The sequence below is a fragment of the Pristiophorus japonicus genome, chromosome 13 (genome assembly GCF_044704955.1).
Source record: "Pristiophorus japonicus isolate sPriJap1 chromosome 13, sPriJap1.hap1, whole genome shotgun sequence".
Lineage (NCBI taxonomy): Eukaryota > Metazoa > Chordata > Chondrichthyes > Pristiophoridae > Pristiophorus > Pristiophorus japonicus.
In genome coordinates, this window is record NC_091989.1 from 147,743,149 (window position 1) to 147,765,336 (window position 22,188).

General features: G+C 40.0%; 1 protein-coding gene across 4 annotated transcripts in view; it reads left to right on the forward strand.

The window, feature by feature from the left end:
• Nucleotides 1-13,990, forward strand: part of tdrd12 (tudor domain containing 12) — a 212,313-nt gene extending 198,323 nt beyond the window's left edge. Inside the window, exons 40-42 of one of the 4 annotated variants that reach the window (XM_070898098.1) lie at nt 6,466-6,538; nt 12,283-12,388; nt 13,766-13,990. In XM_070898098.1, coding sequence (XP_070754199.1) covers nt 6,466-6,538; nt 12,283-12,380 — 171 coding nt within the window. In that variant the 3' untranslated portion in view covers nt 12,381-12,388; nt 13,766-13,990. Of the gene's footprint in view, nt 1-6,465; nt 6,539-12,282; nt 12,389-13,765 lie in introns of those variants that run through there. The other 3 variants (XR_011596358.1, XR_011596357.1, XM_070898099.1) reach the window with 3 other exon arrangements.
• Nucleotides 13,991-22,188: the final 8,198 nt, after the last annotated feature.

Genomic DNA, 22,188 nt, shown 5'->3' on the forward strand with positions numbered 1-22,188 from the left:
AGTATCTGGACCAAGTAAAAAAAAAAAGGTTCAGCATGAACACTGAGGAACCTGAAGAAGACCATGAGATGGAGCTCACACTACCGCCAGCGAACATGCAACAAGAGCAATCAGTAGAATGCACAGTCCCTGAGGTCAGCCCATTTTTTATAGGCCGGAATCACCACAGATGACAGACACTCACGTCAGTGTCCAACAACCAGAGCCCCAACTGCGGCGCTCCACGAGGGAGCGTAGACCACCTGAAAGACTGAAACTATGATCCCAGTAAGACTTTGGGGGGGAGGTGATGTCATGTTTGTAACTACAATGTAACACCGCTTTATTACTGTATACACTCAACTTAGATGCACACCTTGACCACAGGGGGTGAACTTGTGGGAGACATTCCTTACCTGATCACACAGGTATATAAAGGGAGGTCCCACGCAGGGTCATCACTTCTGGAGTCCTGTAATAGAGAGTTAAGGTCACAGAGTGGCCTTGTCCCTGGAATGTGTCTCGTGTGGTTTCATGCTGTAGAGTAAGGATTTTACAGGAGGCATTTCAGAGAAGACTCACCACTTTGATTCCGGAGATGAGGGGGGTTGACTTATGAGGAAAGGTTGAGTAGGTTGGGCCTCTACTCATTGGAATTCAGAAGAATGAGAGGCGATCTTATCAAAACATAAAAGATTTATGAGGGGGCTTGACAAGGTGAATACAGAGATGGGGGAGACTAGAACTAGAGGGCATGATCTTAGAATAAGGGGCCGCCCATTTAAAACCGAGATGAGGAGAAATTTCTTCTCTGAGGGTTGTAAATCTGTGGAATTCATTGCCTCAGAGAGCTGTGGAAGCTGGGACATTGAATAAATTTAAGACACAAATAGACAGTTTCTTAAACGATAAGTTGTTATGGGGAGCGTGCGGGGAAGTGGAGCTGAGTCCATGATCAGATCAGCCATGATCTTATTGAATGGCGGAGCAGGCTCGAGGGGCCATATGGCCTACTCCTGTTCCTATTTCTTATGTTCTTATTAGTGGCTAACATAAAAGAGAACGCAAAAGTCATTTATAAACACGTATAGCAGTAAAGGGGGAGACAATAGCAATATTGGATAGGATAAAAATAGATAAAAAGGATGTACTTAAAAAGTTGTCTGTCCTCAGTAGAAAAATCATCCGGTCTGGATGGGATACATCCTGGCTTACTGAGGGAAGTAAGGGTGGAAATTGCAGACTCTGGCCACAATTTTCCAATCCTCTTTGGATATTGGGATAGTGCCAAAGGACTGGAGGATTGCAAATGTTCCACCCTGTTTATAAAAAAATTGGAGAGGGTTAAACCTGGCAACTATTGGTCAGTCAGTCTAACGTCAGTGGTGGGGGAACTTTCAGAGACAATAATCCGGGACAAAATTAATTGACATTTGGAAAAGTATGGACTAATAAATGAAAGTCAACACGGATTTGTTGAAGGCAAATCAAGTCTAACTAACTTGATCAAGTTCTTTTATGAAGTAATGGAGAGGGTTGATGAGGATAGTTCAGTTAATGCTGTGTAAAAGGACTTTTAAAAGGTGTTTGATAAAGTACTACATAATAGACTTGTTAGCAAAATTAAAGCCCATGTGAATTAAAGGGACAATGGTAGCATGGATACAAAATTGGCAAAGGGACAGAAAGCAGAGAGTAGTGGTGAATGTTTTTTTTTTCAGACTGGATTGAAGTATACAGTGGTGTCTACTCATTTTTCTGTGCTGTATTATTCTATAGAAACATAGAAAATTGATGCAGGAGTAGGCCTTTCGGCCCTTCGAGCCTGCACCACCATTCAATAAGATCATGGATGATCATTCACCTCAGTACCCCTTTCCTGCTTTCTCTCCATACCCCTTGATCCCTTTAGCCGTAAGGGCCATATCTAACTGCCTCTTGAATATATCCAATGAACTAGCATCAACAACTCTCTGCGACAGGGAACTCTACAGGTTAACAACTCTCTGAGTGAAGAAGTTTCTCCTCATCTCAGTCCTAAATGGCTTACCCCTTATCCTTAGGCTATGTCCCCTAGTTCTGGACTTCCCCAACATCGGGAACATTCTTTCTGCATCTAACCTGTCCAGTCCCGTCAGAATTTTATATGTTTCTATGAGATCCCCTCTCATCCTTCTAAACTCCAGTGAATACAGGCCCAGTCGATCCAGTCTCTCCTCATATGTCAGTCCTGCCATCCAGGGAATCAGTCTGGTGAACCTTCGCTGCACTCCTCCAATAGCAAGAACGTCCTTCCTCAGATTAGGAGACCAAAACTGAACACAATATTCCAGGTGAGGCCTCACTAAGGCCTTGTTCAACTGCAGTAAGCCCTCCCTGCTCCTATACTCAAATCCTCTAGCTATGAAGGCCAACATACCATTTGACTTCTTCACCGCCTGATGTACCTGCATGCCAACTTTCAATGACTGATGTACCATGACACCCAGGTCTCGTTGCACCTCCCCTTTTCCTAATCTGCTGCCATTCAGATAATCTGCCCTCGTGTTTTTGGCACCAAAATGGGTAACCTCACATTTATCCACATTATGCTGCATCTGCCATGCATTTGCCCACTCACCTAACCTGTCCAAGTCACCCCGCAGCCTTTTAGCGTCCTCCTCACAACTCACACTGCCCCCCAGTTTAGTGTCATCTGCAAACTTGGAGATGTTACACTTAATTCCCTCATCCAAATCATTAATGTAAATTGTAAATAGCTGGGGTTCCAGCACTGAGCCCTGCGGCACCCCACTAGTCACTGCCTGCCATTCTGAAAAGAACCCGTTTATCACGACTTCCTGTCTGCCAACCAGTTCTCTATCCATGTCAGTACATTACCCCCAATACCATGTGCTTTCATTTTGCACACCAATCTCTTGTGTGGGACTTTGTCAAAAGCCTTTTGAAAGTCAAAATACACCACATTCACCGGTTCTCCCTTGTCCACTCTACTAATTACATCCTCAAAAAATTCTAGAAGATTTGTCAAGCAAGATTTCCCTTTCATAAATCCATACTGACTTGGACCGATCCTGTCACTGCTTTCCCAATGTGCTGCTATTTCATCTTTAATAATTGATTCCAACATTTTCCCCACTACTGATGTCAGGCTAACCGGTCTATAATTACCTGCCTTCTCTCTCCCTCCCTTCTTAAAAAGTGGTGTTACATTAGCTACCCTCCATTCCATAGGAACCGATCCAGAGTCGATAGACTGTTGGAAAATGATCACCAATGCATCCACTATTTCTAGGGCTACTTCCTTAAGTACTCTGGGATGCAGACTATCAGGCCCTGGGGATTATCAGCCTTCAATCCCATCAATTTCCCAAACACAATTTCCCGCTTAATAAGGATTTCCTTCAGTTCCTCCTTCTAACTAGACCCTCGGTCCCTTAGTTTTTCTGGAAGGTTATTTGTGTCTTCATTCGTGAAGACAGAACCAAAGTATTTGTTTAACTGGTCCGCCATTTCTTTGTTCCCCATTATAAATTCACCTGACTCTGACTGCAAGTGACCTACGTTTGTCTACACTAATCATTTTCTCTCCACATATCTATAGAAGCTTTTGCAGTCAGTTTTTATGTTCCCAGCAAGCTTCCTCTCATACTCTATTTTCCCCCCTCCTATTTAAATCCTTTGTCCTCCTCTGCTGTATTATAAAATTCTCCCAGTCCTCAGGTTTGCTGCTTTTTCTGGCCAATTTATATGCGTCTTCCTTGGATTTAACACTATCCTTAATTTCCCTTGTTAGCCACGGTTGAGCCACCTTCCCCGTTTTATTTTTACTCCAGACAGGGATGTACAATTGTTGAAGTTCATCCATGTGGTCTTTAAATGTTTGCCATTGCCTATCCACCATCAATCCTTTAAGTATCATTCGCCAGTCTATTCTAGCCACTTCATGTCTCATACCATCGAAGTTACCTTTCCTTAAGTTCAGGACCTTAGTCTCTGAATTAACTGTATCACTCTCCATCTTAATAAAGAATTCCACCATATTATGGTCACTCTTCCCCAAGGGGCCTCGCAGAACAAGATTGCTCATTAGTCCTTTCTCATTACACATCACCCAGTCTAGGATGGCCAGCCCTCTAGTTGGCTCCTCAACATATTGGTCTGGAAAACCATCCCTAATACACTCCAGGAAATCCTCCTCCACCGCATTGCTACCAGTTTGGTAAGCCCAATCTATATGTAGATTAAAGTCACCCGTAATAACTGCTGTACTTTTATTGCACACATCCCTAATTTCTTGTTTGATGCTGTCCCCAACCTTACTACTACTGTTTGGTGGTCTGTACACAATTCCCACTAGCGTTTTCTGCCCTTTGGTATTCCGTAGCTCCACCCATACCAATTCCATATCATCCAAGCTAATGTCCTTCCTTACTATTGTATTAATTTCCTCTTTAACCAGCAACGCCTCCCCACCTCTTTTTCCTTTCTGTCTTTCCTTCCTAAATGTTGAATACCCCTGGATGTTGAGTTCCCAGCCTTGGTCAAAATGGAGCCATGTCTCCATGATGCCAATTACATCATATCCGTTATCTGCTGTCTGTGCAGTTAATTCGTCCACCTTATTGCGAATACTCCTTGCATTGAGGCACAGAGCCTTCAGGCTTGTCTTTTTATCATCCTTTGTCCCTTTAGAATTTTGCTGTAATGAGGCCCTTTTTGCTTTTTGCCTTGGGTTTCTCTGCCCTCCACTTTTACTTTTCTTCTTTCTATCTTTTGCTTCTGCCCCCATTCTACTTTCCTCTGTCTTTCTGCATAGGTTCCCATCCCCCTGCCATATTAGTTTAACCACTCCCCAACAGCACTAGCAAACACTCCCCCTAGGACATTGGTTCCGGTCCTGCCCAGGTGCAGACTGTCCAGTTTGTACTGGTCCCACCTCCCCCAGAACCAGTTCCAATGTCCCAGGAATTTGAATCCCTGATTCTATGAGTGGATGAAAAGCCATCGGATAACATCCCATTCTGTGTAGAGGAATGTCATACAAATAAAGTTGCCACAATGAACAACAATTTCCATTTCCATAGTTCCATTTACATTGTAAAACCTGTCCGAAGATGCTCTGCAGAAAGTATATACATATGAATTCAATGCATTTAAGGCTACAGAGCTTTTCTTGTATTATATGTGGATTGCCTTTATTGTTCAATGTAGCACTTTTATGTGAAAGAAACAGTTGTTTTTAGATATCGTTGGCTGTTTTAAATTTGGTTTTGCGCCATGTTAGTACCAGCAACTTGTGCCTTGTAAAGCTGGCAGCAGTCTAAAGTAAACTGGCCAGATTCATTCAAGATGGCAATTAGAAAGGCCTGTTTTTTAACTAGATTTTCCTGGCATGCATCCCTTATTGAATTGGCAAGTTTACTTTCGGGTTGTCACTGGCTGTTCAAAATCCATGCATAAGGAAGCGGAGCTAACAGAGCACAGAATCAATTTAACAGTAATTATTTAGTCATTAAAATAGGTCTGCATCTAGACTTTACATGAGGGGCTATTGCAGACTGGCAAATAAACTGGGATAGTAATCGAAAAATGAAATTGCATCAGTTATCATACGGCTCCCTTTTTTGCTTGTACTCCCAATATGTCCTTCCTCCCTCTTGCTATCTCCCACTCTCTCACATACTCGGGTGGGTGGAAGAAAAGAGAAAAACAGATAGATACTGGGGCAGACCGGGAGGGGGGGCTGGAGTTTGTGCATGCTGCAAAATGTAGTTATTCTACATCATCCATGTTCTTGGCTATACTACGTGATGAAACTAGAGTCACTAAGGTAACGGCTTGTTCTATTCATGTTGTTATACTAAAATTTATACACCAAATTTGTGGCTTGTAGTGGGGAAATTCAGGCAACTAGTTTGGAACCTTTGAATTGCAACACTTCTAACTTGACTTTGGTATCCTTTTTCCTTCAGCTAACTACATAATTAAGAAATAAAAACAGAAAATGCTGGAAAACATACAGTCGATCAGGCAGCAATGTTAACTCTGTTTCTCTCTCCGGAGATGCTGCCTGACCAGAGTGTTTTCCAGCATTTTCTGTTCTTATTTCAGACTTCAAGCATTCATGGTATTTTGCTTTTGTTGCATAATTAAGAAGCCTTATTCAAGATTTTTGCTGTGCTGGCTCCATTATAACACTTCAGAAATAAGTGCTTTTCATGCTGCATGTTGAAATTGCCTTATTTATTTAGTGGCATGATTCTATACCCTCCCTCCATCCCTACCCTACACTTGAGCTTTTAAGGAGATGATGTTTTCAGCAAGGTTCAGTGGGCTGTATAAACTGAACTCTTTGGTTTCCTTGGAAACTTGGAGTACCACTGCACTTATACTATTGTGCAAGTGAGGCAATTATGTTTAATGCACATCAGTCACTAACAACATTACATTACTATATGGGTTTCAACTGCATTTTCTTTTCAGAATCCAAATGTCACTTTTGATTTCAACTATTTCGAGGAATTGACGGATAACATATCTCTTCCAATTTGTAATGGTAAGATCCTTCATATGAAAGAAAATCTAAGGAGTATTTTTGCTCATGAACTGCCCTATTTTATACTGTGAAATTAAAGGTACACTTAAAGAATTTTTTTTTCTTTACTCAAATAAAAAGAATAACTTCACTTTTAAGTATTCTGACCAAAAGAATCCTCGTTTGCATATGTTACCCATTTATTGGATGTGTGCTTTCTTCTACAACCCCCGTCTCCAGTTACCTGAAACAGGTAATTTAGAGAACTGTTGCATGCCTTTGATTTGAGGATGACTACACAATGTAAGTTGAGTCTTCATTTCTCACATTCATGTTTGAGTTAAACACCCATGTAGAATCTCATGTAGGAAACAGTTAGGGCAAATGGGTATTGTAGAGAAGAGTTGGTGTATCCCAAGGGTCAGTGTTAAATTCAGTTTTATTCTTTGTGTATATGGATTATTTGGACTTGGGCGAAAAACCTCAATTTGCTGATGGAGTACGGGGATTGACAAATTGTGAAAAGGACTTAAAATCAGGAAACCATGGGTCAATGGAATGTGTGGACAGGTGAAAGGTGCAATTTCCTGTGGACATTTATGTGTTAACAAATTTTGGGGGGAAAACAGGAACTTGGTATATACTCCAGGAAAATCTGCTAAAGATTATGGATGAACACAGATCTAGGGATTCAAATACATAATTCTCTAAAAGTGTCAGTTCAGGTAAATAAAGCCAGAAAAAAGTAAAATTGCATTTGAGATTTATAAAGAAAGGCATAGAGTACAGAAGTATTACATTGCTACAAAACATTGGTCAGGCCTCAGTTAAATTACTGAATTGTTATGAGAGACCCATTATAGGAAGGATATTAAAGGCACAGAGTATACAACAGAGATTCACCAGGATGATGCTAGGGTTGAGAAACTATAGTTATGAGATAAAAAGAGAAAATGCCAGAAATACTCAGCAAGTCAGGCAGCATTTATAGAGAGAATCAGAGTTAACGTTTTGGGTCATCGGCCTTTCGTCGATTTATAGTTATGAGGAAAGACCTAAAATGCTGGGACCATTTCCAGTATAAGAGATTTAATGAGGATTTTAAAATTCTGAAGGGTTTTGCTAGTCAACAGGGAAAGATTCTTTTTTCTGGTTGGGAAGTCAACGATGAAGCGTCATCAATTTAAAATTGTCAGAGTGAGGAGAGAAGTTAAGAGAAATTACTTTATACAGAGGATAGTGGAGCATGGAATGCTTTGCCACAGGAAGTGGGTCAGGCATCTGTGTTGTAAAACTCAGTGATTCCGTTTTTATTCTGTTTAAGGCAATGACTGTCATTCAGAAAATGTTAGTTTTGGGTAATTGGTCTTTTTAGGAGGTAGAATAGTTATTATTTCATAAGAAATAGCAAAAATAGGCCATTTGGCCCCTCAAACCTGCTCCGCCATTTAATAAGATCATGGCTGATCAGGTCTACACTTCCCTACCCGCTCCCCATAACCCATGACACCCGTGTTGTTCAAAAATCTGTCTATCTCCACCTTAGATATATTCAGTGACCCAGCCTCCACGACCCTCAGAGAAGAAATTCCTCCTCATCTCTGTTTTAAATGGGCGACCCTTTATTCTGGAACTAGAGTCCCCCGCAAGGGGATGCAGCCTCTCTGCATCAACCCTGTTAAGCCCATTCAGAATCTTGTATGTTTCAATAAGATCACCTCTCATTCTTCTAAACTCCAATGAGTATAGGTCCAATCTGCTCAACCTTTCTTCATAAGACAACCCCTTCATTATAGGAATCAACCTAGTGAATCTTTTCTGAACTGCCTCCAATGCAAGTATATCTAAGGAGACAAAAGCTGTAGGCAGTACTCCAGGTGTGGTCCCACCAACACCCTGTACAGTTGTAGCAAGACTTACCTACTTTTATACTCCATTCCCTTGCAATAAAGGCCAACATTCCATTTTCCTTCCTAAATACTTGCTGTACCTGCATGCGTACTTTTTGTATTTCATGTACAAGGATCCCCAGATTCCTCTACCACAGCATTTAAATAATAATTTGCTTTTTTATTCTTCCCACCAAAGTTGATAACCTTACATTTTCCCGCATTATATTCCATTTGCCAAATTTTTACTCACTCAACCCATCTATATCCCTTTGCAGATTCTTTGTGTCCTCTTCACAACTTGCTTTTCCACTTATCTTTGTATCATCAGCAAATTTGGCTACATTACATTCAGTCCCTTCATCCAAATCATTAATATAGATTGTAACCATTAGTTACAGTTTGCCAACCTGATATCCATGCTAATATATTACCCCCAACCCCGTAAGCTCTTAACTTGTGTAGTAACCTTTTATATGGCACCTTGTCGAATGCCTTCTGGAAATCCAAATACATCTACTGGTTCCCCTTTATCCACCTGTTCAGTCCAATACGAGAACCACAGTCTCTGTCACAGATGGGACAGAATAGTCGTTAACGAAGGAGTGGGTGGGACTGGTTTGCCGCACGCTCTTTCTGCTGCCTGTGCTTGATTTCTGCACGCTCTCAGCAATGAGACTCAAGGTGCTCAGCGCCCTCCCGGATATGCTTCTTCCACTTAGGGCGGTTTTTGGCCAGGGTCTCCTAGGTGTCAGTGGGAATGTTGCACTTTATCAGGGAGGCTTTGAGGGTGTCCTTGTAACATTTCCGCTGCCCACCTTTGGCTCGTTTGTCGTGAAGGAGTTCCCAGTAGAGCGCTTGCTTTGGGAGTCTCGTGTCTGAAACATAGGAACATAGAAAAATAGGTGCAGGAATAGGCCATACGGCCCTTCGAGCCTGCACCACCATTCAACAAGATCATGGCTGATCATTCACCTCAGTACCATTTTCCTGCTTTCTCTCCATAGCCCTTGATCCCTTTAGCTGTAAGGGCCATATCCAACTCCCTCTTGAATATATCTAACAAACTGGCAGAAGAGAATTCACCAGGTTAACAACTCTGAGTGAAGAAGTTTTTCCTCATCTAGGTCCTAACTGGCTTAGCCCTTATCCTTAGACTGTGACCCCTGGCTCTGGACTTCCCCAACATCGGGAACATTCTTCCTGCATCTAACCTGTCCAATCCCGTCAATTTTATGAGAGATCCCCTCTCATTCTTCTAAACTCCAGTGAATATAGGCCCAGTCAATCCAGTCTCTCCTCATATCAGTCCTGCCATCCCGGGAATCAGTCTGGTGAACCTTCGCTGCATTCCCTCAATAGCAAGAACGTCCTTCCTCAGATTAGGAGACGAAAAACTGAACACAATATTCCAGGTGGGGCCTCACCAAGGCCCTGTACAGCTGCAGCAAGACCTCCCTAATCCTATACTCAAATACCATAGCTATGAAGCCATTTGCCTTCACCGCCTGCTGTACCTGCATGTCAACCTTCAATGACTGATGTACCATGACACCCAGGTCTTGTTGCACTTCCCCTTTTCCTAATCTGCCTTCGTGTTTTTGCTACCAAAGTAGATAACCTCACATTTATCCACATTATACTGCATCTGCCATGCATTTGCCCACTCACCTAATCTGTCCAAGTCACCCTGCAGCCTCTTAGCATCCTCCTCACAGCTCACACCGCCACCCAGCTTAGTGTCATCCACAAACTTGGAGCTATTACTCTCAATTCCTTCGTCTAAATCATTAATGTTTATTGTAAATAGCTGGGGTCCCAGAACTGAGCCTGCGGGTACCCCACTAGTCACTGCCTGCCATTCTGAAAAGGACCCGTTTATCCCGACTCTCTGCTTCCTATCTGCCAACCAGTTCTCTATCCATGTCAATACATTACCCCCAATACCATGTGCTTTAATTTTGCACACCAATCTCTTGTGTGAGACCTTGTCAAAAGCCTTTTGAAAGTCCAAATACACCACATCCACTGGTTCTCCCTTGTCCACTCTACTAGTTACATCCTCAAAAAATTCTAGATTATTTGTCAAGCATGATTTCCCTTTCATAAATCCTTGCTGACTTGGACTGATCCTATCACTGCTTTCCAAATGCGCTGCTATTTCATCTTTAATAATTGATTCCAACATTTTCCCCACTACTGATGTCAGGCTAACCGATCTATCATTCCCCATTTTCTCTCTCCTTTTAAAAAGTGGCGTTATATTAGCTACCCTCTATTCCATAGGAACTGATCCAGAGTTGATAGACAGTTGGAAAATTACCACCAATGCATCCACTATTTCTAGGGCCACTTCCTTAAGTACTCTGGGATGCAGACTATCAGGCCCTGGGGATTTATCGGCCTTCAATCCCATCAATTTCCCTAACGCAGTTTCCTAACTAATAAGGATTTCCTTCAGTTCCTCCTTCTCGCAAGACCCTCGATTCCCTAGTATTTCTGGAAGGTTATTTGTGTCTTTCTTCGTGAAGTCAGAACCAAAGTATTTGTTCAATTGGTCTGCCATTTCTTTGTTCCCCTGGCATGCAAATTATGTGGCCTGCCTCTTTTAGAACCCTAGGATGTAGGCTGTTGGGTCCAGGGGATTTGTTGACTTTTAGTCCCATTAGTTTCCCTCGTACTTTTTCTCTAATAATTACATTAACTTCCTCACCCTCATTAGACCCTTGGTTCCCCACCATTTTGGATATGTTTTCTGCATCTTCTACTGTGAAAACAGATACAAAATATTTGTTTAACATTTCTCCTATTTCCTTATTCCCCATCATAATTTCTCCTGTCTCAGCCTCTAAGTGACCAATGTTTACTTTTGCTAATCTCTTCCTTTTTACATAATTGTAGAAGCTCTTACAATCTGTTTTTATATTTCTTGGTAGTTTTCTCTCATATTCTATTTTTTCCCTTTTTATCAATTTTTTGGTCATCCTTTGCTGGTTTCTGAAACTCTCCCAATCCTCAGGCTCACCACTATTATTCGCAACATTATAAGCTTCTTTTAATCTAATGCTTTCCCTAACTACTTTCGTTAGCCACAGATGAAGCACTTTCCCGTGGGGATTTTGTTTCTCAATGGAATATATTTTCGTTGAGAATTATGAAATATTTCTTTAAATGATAGACACTTTATTTTTCCAATCTACCTTGCCCAAGTCACCCTTCATATCTATGTAATTGGATTTATTTAAGTTTAAGACTCTAGTTTCAGACTTGGGCAAGTCACTCTCAAACATAATGTGAAATTCTATCATATGATCACTATACCCCGGAGGATCCCTTACTATGAGATTGCTAATTAACCCCATCTCATTACACAAAATAAGATCTAAAATAGCCTGTTCCCTGGTTGGTCCCATGACTTATTGCTCTAGGAAACTGTCTTGAATGCATTCCAATAACTCGTCCTCCAGGCTACCTTTGCCAATTTGATTTGTCCAGTCTATATGAAAATTAAAGTCCCCCATGATTATTGCATTTGTTGCAAGCTCCTACTATTTCTTGATTAATATTCTGTCCAACGGTATAGCTACTTTTAGGGGGCTTATATACTTCTCCCAACAGTGTTTTCTGCCCTTTGCTATTCTTTATCTCCACCCATACTGATTCTACTTCCTGATCTTCCTAGCCAAGATCCTTTCTCTCTACTGTCCTTATGTCAACCTTTATTATCAGGGCTAGCCCTGTTTCCCCCCCCCCCCTTTTTCCATTCTGCCTGTCTTTTTGAAATATCAAGTACCCTGGAACATTTAGCTCCCAACCTTAGTCACCTTGCAACCACATCGCTAACAGATTGTTTTTCATCTTATTCTTTGTTGATAGATATTAGAAGAAAGGGGCATCAAATAATAATAGAACCCATCATTGATGAATGGAATAGTTTATCCAGTGCTAATGACAGTTCTGAAGACGATTACTGAAGATTCAGGTATATATCCCTGTTAAAAGTTTACAGTCCTCATTAAATATTCTCTCAGGTACATTGATGCTGGTCACTCCCGTAAAAGATCAGCATTTTTGCACTTTGGGGTGTTCCCGTACAGCCAATATCCAACTATAAAATAGCATTACTTAAGAGTATAACTATAGTATTCCCATGGATTCTAAATTGGATATTCGTGTCGTTCATATTTTCAAAGGCAGACCAAGAAAACACTTCACAAGACTAGGCCAAATACAAATTGTTAAGCTGTTTTATTTCACAGTCAGTGAACAAACAGAGCAATGGTTAAGATCAGATGTATTGAGTTCAATCAGTATAACTTGTTCTCACGTAATAATAAAAAATAATAAACACAATATGCTTCCCCATATCAGTGGGTCCCCTTACTTGACTGAAACAAAATAACTCCTCACTGCCCTCCTGTGTACTAAACCTCTAAGTCTGGCCAAAGTTTGCTCTCCGAGCTTCTGTTTAAAGACCCGATTAACTACCTGCGTATCTTTTTTTTTTATCACTTTGTGTTCATGGTTAAAGGACCAGAGAATTCTCAACACTGGCTCAATTACTGAAACAGGCTACCAAATTGCTTTTTATAGTCTATGCTTAGGTGGTTAAATGTTAATCAGCTATCATCTCCGTGGCTTTTTTAAAAAAGGTGTGTGAATACATTTTAGAAACCCAGTATTCAAAAGTAACTTTTTACAAATCCTTTCTATTTAAAAAAAAAAGTGGTTAAAAAATTCCAAAGCATGGTAGACTCACGAAGAAAATATGTTTTGATAGTTCAGATATATACAAACACTGATCTGCATTCAGAAAATGATCATGGAATGTCAGAATAAATGAGCATTTTGACAAATTTATTGCTTATTTGTTCAACCTTCACAAACAAATAGAAAAATTCCTCCACCCCACATTGGAAAATCACCTCAATATATTGTCAGTATATAGAGATGATTTTAGGTTTCACTCCTCTAGCATGTACTTGATGGATATCTGGGTTCACCCAAGAAAAATCGCTCTCAAGATATAGTGAGCTATTTCACCTATGCCTAAGAGTGTGGATGACACCTAGTATTGTTTGAAGACAGCTAGTTAAATCTGCATAACACCATTATAAAGCAGCATCTCAATCAATATATTAGCAATTCTTATCAGTTGCATTGTATTTCCCCATGAGCTACATTCTTACATGTTATGCAGGTAATTAGAGAAAATTTATAATGATCCCTTAGTCAACTAAATGTCAAAGTAATAGTAAAAGAAAGAAAGATTTAAGTGAATTTTGCTTCAACAGTTTCACATTAACATGGTAACTACAATCTGGCCTCACTTTTATTTGCCTCTTTTTTTTTTCTATAGATGTATCTGAAGAAGGTCTTCCGGACAAACTTCTGCTTGAAGCCTTTTTTCTCCTTTTCACAAACTACCCTAGAATTATCAGAGTTATCATTTCCAGCTACCACACTAATCTGCCTTCCATTTTGTATTTCAGATTATTCTGTTTCCAGATCACTGTTGAGCTGTTTCTAAATGATTTTAGAACAATTGTCTTTTGTTTCCTGTTTTTTCAATTTTTTACCCTATCCAAAGGAACTGATAGTTGAGGGGGGGACGGGGGGAGGGGGAGAAGAGTAGAGGAATAAATGTGTTTCAAAGCACTAATGATTCACCTTGGTAAACCTTTGCCAGATTTGAATCAAACTTTGAATGCCTTCCCTCACTTTTTGAAAAGGACTTGAGGACATGACGGAATCAGTTCCCACAGATGTATTGAAAGCAAAGTTACCTGGCAAAGAACAAGTCTGTGACAGCTTACTTCTCTCCCTCTGCAAAGGGGTGACTGACTTCATTCAAGCAACACTAATCAGAACCATTTTGAAATACTAACCCTCTCTGTTCAACCCTTTTATTTATAAAGAGTTCTAATTTTATTCAAACATACTGCACACAATCGGTGTTGCTATGCAAACTTCTATGTATGTCCACTGGCCCAGTTCTTAAGATAAATTGAATCTGTCCCATGTTATTTGCTGGAGGGTTAGCAGAGATTTGAATATTACCAGCTTTCAAAGCATTAAGATCAAAGATATATAAATATATGAAAATCCAGTGTCTAGTGCATATGTCATATTTTGTTACAGATGTGAACAGCCAGTCATTAATCAGAAGCCTAACATTTACAAGCAGCTGACAATTGCTCTGCTTGAGTAATATAGTTTGTAAGCACCTACAGTTACCTGTATTTGCCAATTTAATTCAGTTTCACACAGTGAGCACTTGAACAATGGCTTTAAAGGGGCAGGCCAGGTTAGCCTAAACATCTCAATTATGCTTCAGACATCAGACTATACATGAGCAATGTCACAGGACATCAACTCATTACTGCCACACCCTCACTTTTTAATTTTACAACTGTTAGCTTTAATGCCAACCTCCAGAGCATTGCAAAGTCATCCTCGACTCCGAGGGACTTCCTAGGTTGATGATGATGCACAAAGAGGAAATGTCCCACACCAGCTGAATCATTGAATTTGCAGCACCTTCATTTTTCTACCATTGTACCTGTGCTAGAGCTAGCTGTTCATAAGAATTAGGAATAGGAGTAGGCCACCTAGCCCCTCGAGCCTGCTCCGCCATTCAACAAGATCATGGCTGATCTGGCCGTGGACTCATCTCCACTTACCCGCCCGCTCCCCGTAACCCTTAATTCCCTTATTGGTTGAAAATCTATCTATCTGTGACTTGAATACATTCAATGAGCTAGCCTCAACTGCTTCCTTGGGCAGAGAATTCCACAGATTCACAACCCTCTGGGAGAAGAAATTCCTTCTCAACTCAGTTTTAAATTGGCTCCCCCGTATTTTGAGGCTGTGCCCCCTAGTTCTAGTCTCCCCGACCAGTGGAAACAACCTCTCTGCCTCTATCTTGTCTATCCCTTTCATTATTTTAAATGTTTCTATAAGATCACCCCTCATCCTTCTGAACTCCAACGAGTAAAGACCCAGTCTACTCAATCTATCATCATAAGGTAACCCCCTCATCTCCGGAATCAGCCTAGTGAATCGTCTCTGTACCCCCTCCAAAGCTAATATATCCTTCCTTAAGTAAGGTGACCAAAACTGCACACAGTACTCCAGGTGCGGCCTCACTAATACCCTATATAGTTGCAGAAGGACCTCCCTGCTTTTGTACTCTATCCCTCTCGCAATGAAGGCCAACATTCCATTCGCCTTCCTGATTACCTGCTGTACCTGCAAACTAACTTTTTGGGATTCATGCTCAAGGACCCCCAGGTCCCTCTGCACCGCAGCATGTTGTAATTTCTCCCCATTCAAATAATATTCCCTTTTACTGTTTTTTTTTCCCTAAGGTGGATGACCTCACACTTTCCGACATTGTATTCCATCTGCCAAACCTTAGTCCATTCGGTTAACCTATCTAAATCTCTTTGCAGCCTCTCTGTGTCCTCTACACAACCCGCTTTCCCACTAATCTTTGTGTCATCTGCAAATTTTGTTACACTACACTCTGTCCCCTCTTCCAGGTCATTTATGTATATTGTAAACAGTTGTGGTCCCAGCACCGATTCCTGTGGCACACCACTAATCACCGATTTCCAACCTGAAAAGGACCCATTTATCCCGACTCTCTGCTTTCTGTTAGCCAGCCAATTCTCTATCCATGCTAATATATTTCCTCTGACTCCGCGTACCTTTATCTTCTGCAGTAACCTTTTGTGTGGCACCTTATCAAATGCCTTTTGGAAATCTAAATACACCACATCCATCGGTACACCTCTATCTACCATGCTCGTTATATCCTCAAAGAATTCCAGTAAATTAGTTAAACATGATTTCCCCTTCATGAATCCATGTTGCGTCTGCTTGATTGCACTATTCCTATCTAGATGTCCTGCTATTTCTTCCTTAATGATAGTTTCAAGCATTTTCCCCACTACAGATGTTAAACTAACCGGCCTATAGTTACCTGCTTTTTGTCTGCCCCCTTTTTTAAACAGAGGCGTTACATTAGCTGCTTTCCAATCCGCTGGTACCTCCCCAGAGTCCAGAGAATTTTGGTAGATTATAACTAATGCATCTGCTATAACTTCCGCCATCTCTTTTAATACCTTGGGATGCATTTCAACTGAGTCTGTCTACTCCAATCCCATTTCTCTATTATTTCCCTGTATGTTTTTACAATTTTCAAATGCTTGTCCAGTTTCCTTTTAATTGATCTTGAAGTTTCCACCTCTTTATCCACTTGTTATAAAGAATTTCATGTTCCAATAATCCTTTGTGAAATAATTTAACTTCATTCTCCTAGTGATAATCTTAAGTACATACTATTGGCCTCTGAAACAGCCAGTTAGTGCCAACCTATTGTTTATCTGGAAATTCTTGCAGAGACCATGGACTTTAACGCAACAAACTTGTTCTGCACATCTAATTCTTTGGTCACATAAAATGCAGCATTAACACTTTTAATCTGTAACTAAGGTTCACAAGAACTTGAATTTTACCAAAGAAGCTGCTGTTCTACCTTAGCCTGGCTGCCTGCAGGTGGAGGAAGTTCCCAGTTAATTTTACGGTCTTTCCTCCACTTGACCGCGCATTCCTAAACAAGCTTGATTTTAATAAACTACTATTGTAATGTATTTGCTTCCTGGGTTCTTTGCATAAGAATTCATAGCAACACATTTCTATTAAGAACTAGTTGGTTTATTAAAGATTTAACAATCACACTACCAGTTCATCCACTAGGCTCACAACTGCATACCTCATCGTGGATGACCTAGACACAACTGACTGGGGTTTTATTGAGTCTTATGAACATCACGTGACTGGCTAAGCCACTCGCAATGCAACAGCATACTCACAGATGCATACATTACAACTATAATGGGTACTGTATTAGCTATTCTGTTTATCAGGAAACTTTATTTTTGCAAATATTCAGAGAAAGATCATCTAATAAAAATATAAAAATATTTGCAAATAAGTAACACTGGGTGTAAATGGTGGGACCTTGCAGGTTTTATAATATCCTTCTAGTTAGGCTAGAACTGATTTCTTGACTTAATAAGAAAACCCATTCAAATTTCTATATTGAAGTGCTCAAATGTAATTGTATCTCCTGTTGTAAGCAATTCTGAGAGCGTACTATTGAGCAGAGTATTTGATTACTGCACCAGCTGGTAATTTCATTCACACTCAAGTGATCAGGAAAAGGCAAAGCACCCGCACTTTATACACATTAAAATTCAACTGCCAATGAGTCAGGGATACAGTCTCTGATTGAAAGAGGTGACGTATCATGCAATCTTTGATTTCAAAAAGCAATTTTTCTAGGACTAACATAAATATATCATAGGTTTATATGAAATTAATACCCTTTGCAGTATGTAATTTGTGTACTACAAATTGTATTTAAAGAGCACCAACTATTTAATTTGAGCTGTTATAATTGAGAAAGAAAGAACTTACACTTTTGAAGCACATACATTTTGGGTTGCATTTTTCCCTATGTGAAGAATAAGTCTCGGGATATCCTGAAGCACTTCACAAAGTGAATTACTTTTGAAGGAGTTATAGTCACTGCTGCTATCTAAGCAAACATGCAGTGATTTTGCGCACAGCAAGGTGTCGCAAATAGCAGTGAGATCAATGACCAGCCAATCTGGTTTTTGCTGTGTCAGTTGAGGGACAAATATTAGTCAGGATATTGAGAGAACTTGGGAACCTAAACATGATAAGTTATAAAATCTAAACTTAAAAAAATGTCAATTATAGTAGTGTCCTTTATGCATTAATTTCATTCAGTTCGGTTTTTCAGTTTTAAAAAAAAGTTAAAAAATAACATTGTGCATGATCTGTGACAGGTCTACATGGCATTTTCTCATTTCATGCTTTGTGTTTTATATGCATGATTCTAGCTGATGGCTGATCTGTGTGTTAACTGCATTTACTCACCTTGGTTCCATAACCCTCAATACCCTCGCCTAACAAAAATAATCTAATTTTTAAAATTTTCAGTTGATCTAACCTCAGCAGCTTTTTTTATTTGGGGCGGGGGGGGGAGGAGAGGAGGAGAGGGAGAGTTATAGATTTCTACTCCCCTTTGCGTGAAGAAATGCTTCCTGACTTCACCCCTGAACGGCCAAGTTTTCATTTGAAATTTATGCCTTCATGTTCTGGACTCATCCACCAGAGGATACGGTTTCTTTCTAACTACACGTTCAAATCCTGCAATCATCTTAAACAACTCAATTAGTTCACTGCTTAATCTTCTACACTCAACAGAATACAAACCTACTCTATGCAACCTGACCTCATAATTTAACCTTTTAGCCCCGGTATAATACTGCTGCACCCTCTCAAGTCATTATATCTTCCCGAGGTGCGGTGTCCAGAACTGAATGCAGTACTCAAGAGGCATATGAAGTAGTACCTGGACCCCAAAATCTCTCTGCTGTTCCACAGTTCCTAACTTCTCACCAATTAGAAAATACTTTAATCTATTTTTCTTGGGTCCAAAGTTAATGGCCTCACAGTTCCCCACGCTGAATTCCATCTGCCACAGTTGTGCACACTCATTTAATCTATCAAAGTCACTATGCAACTTTCTGCTCCCATCGACACCACTTACTGTGACACCTAACTTAGTGTCGGCAGCAAACTTGGATATATGGCTCTCTATTCCTTCATCTAAGTCATTGATGAATACAGTGAAAAGCTGAGGCCCCAGTGCAGATCCTGGGGGACACCAATTGTCACAAATTGGAGTACGTGCCCATTCTCTACTCTCTGTCTCCTATCTCCTAACCAATTCCCTATCCTACCTCTACAACCAATACACTGATCAGATTTCTCTCTACGCTTGCTCCATACCTCATTCCCACAAGTCAACTAGTATATTTTAATATATTGTGCTATTCGGGGTTCCTTCCAGTATCTTATTTATATGCTTTGAATTTAAAATAAGCTGAAGAAAATCTGGATTTTAAAAAAATCTTTGAAGTCACAAAAAGTGGTATGCAATGGTATATGGTTGTGTTCTTGGAATTGTATTAGGAAGCCATATTACATAGAATCTACAGAACAGAAACAGGCCATTCGGCCCAATTGGTCTATGCCACTGTTTATGCTCTACATGAGCCTCCTCTTCATCTAATGCTAGCAGCATTATCCTTCTATCCCTTCCACGTGCTTATCTCACTTCCCCTTAAATGCACTTGGGCTATTTGCCCCAAATAGCTCCTTGTAGTAGCGAGTTCCACATTAGAACATAAGAAATAGGAGCAGGAGTAGGCCATTGGCCCATCGAGCCTGCTCCGCCATTTAATAAGATCATGACTGCTCCACTTTTCTGCCCACTCCCCATAACCCTTTAATCCCTTATCGCTCAAAAATCTGTCTCTCTCCGCCTTAGATATATTCAATGACCCAGCCTCCACAGCTCTCTGCGGCAGAGAATTCCACAGAAATTTCTCCTCACCTCAGTTCTAAATGGGCGACTCCTTATTCTTAAACTATGCCCCCTAGTTCTAGATTCCCCCATGAGTGAAAACATCATCTCTGCCTCTACCTTGTCAAGCCCCCTCAGTATCTTGTATGTTTCAATAAGTTCACCTCTCATTCTTGTAAACTCCAATGAGTATAGGCCCAACCTACTCAACCTTTCTTCAGAAGTCAACCCCCTCATCTCAGGTTCTTGCCACTTTGGATAAAGAAGTTTCTTCTAAATTCCCTATTGGATTTATTGGTATAAGTTCTATTTTGACTCATCCTTTGTTCATATTTGACAACTACAACTGCTTTATGAAAAAGTAAGCCTAAATATCCAGCAGGACCTAAGTTTCTTATATGCTCAATTGAATCTGCTTCTCTTAGAGTGCAGTCATGCGTTGTGGTTATCATAAGAGCTTGACCAACAGGACATCGTATTTGTACAAATCTGGTGCTTTTTTAAGAGTAGCAGTAGATTATAGCTAATTTAATCCCTTGCACTCTCCAGTCACTCAGAAGTGACCTGCTTATATTGAAAATACTCAAATTGAAACTAAGGGAAACTATTTCTGCATCAAAGTTGGAAGGTAGATGTAAAAGCTTGCCGTATTTTTTAAGGGCTCAGAGATCTGTTTATAGTGTCTAACACTTTAAATTGCCCATTCAGAAGGGACAGAAAATAGTTGCATTTTACTGATGTTGCAAAAAAATTATAGAATGTATGTAAATGTAAACTTGAATAACAATAACTGGTTTTGAGTATTTACTTTTACATTGGTTATATGATTTGGTGCATTCATCTTTAGTCAATTTAAAGAGAATATTTTGAAAAATCAAGTAATAGTGCAGCACAAATGGCAAAAAAAACTAACCAGTCATAAAATAGATCTTAATGAGAAATGAAAATAGATTATTACATAGGAGTAGTGAATGAGAATAGGTTTGGAACAAGGATATTAAAATGATGAAAGAGGAGAAAGGAGAATAAATAAGACATTTTAGGAGAGAAGAAAAGACAAATCCTCCCAGGGTATCAAGTGTCTCAACTGTCTATTGTGACAGCCAACCAATACATCAAGACAACCACTGTGAAAGTTCATAAAAGACTGCAAGAAGTGATGTGAAAGCTATGTGGAAAAAATAATAGGCACAGGAATTTTTTCTTTGTATTTTCTGCATTCTTATGGACCTAGGTTTTCAAATGGAGGTCCCGAGAACCTACAGACTCCAAGGAGATCTACAAGGTCATCACATTTCTGTGCTTAATTTTCTGTAATTGTTTCCTTAGCACAGTATTTCTGGGGAGTTAAGACAGGTTGTCCCAAGGACTGTCTATATTTGCAGGTGTTTTCCATACAGAAGTTTGAAAACCACTGACTTAGATGTAGTTAATCATACAGTTGTTAACATTCATTGTTTGGTGCATTTTCTTTACAAACTTTTTTGCGAATAAAAATAAATGTAATCCTCGTATGGAGTAAAATGAAAATTAATTTGTATTTTCCTGTTCAACATCAAACACATTTTAATAGAATATTGGATCGTTCCCATGAAGAAAATTATATTGTGTTCTGCAAACACAATTCATAACTGGGAGAATTGGGGGAGAGTGTGTGAAGCTTCCAAATTCTTTCCTGTAAAGAAACAAAAAGATATTCTGACAGTATTCCCATGAGTTCAAGGCCCACTGAGTACATAATTTAGGCTGATACTTAAAGTGTGCTATTGAAGTAGGACTGCATTTTTGAAAGTGCTGTCTTTCAGATGCAATTAAAGCCCTGTCTGTATATTCGTATTCAGGTGGATATAAAAGAGTTCAGTACTTTTTCAAAGCATGAGGTATTTTCCTCGTATTCTGGATGAATTTTGGCCCTCAACCAACACCACAAACAGATTAACTGGTTATCCTTCTTACTGCTATGTGTGGGCCTTGCTGTGCATAGATTGGCTTCAGTATTTGTTTACACTTGAAAACTAATTTGTTGGCTGTGATTTGCTTTGGGACATGAAAGATGCTATGTAACTTTTTTTGATGTCTTAAAACCTTAATTTTGCAAATTGTCCCAAGTTATAGACTGTTTAAAGGACTTGTTCAGTGGGAGAAGTGGGGTTCAGGCTCAGTTTCATTAGGCTATTTGTTGCAGTTACACAGACTATCATAACTTGGATGGGGATTGCTCGGCAAGTATCAGTTTCCTGAAATTTGAAGGAGGGATGTAATAATTGCTTGAGGCAAACTGTGCCTCTAAATGTAAACCTGGTAAAGTAAGAAAG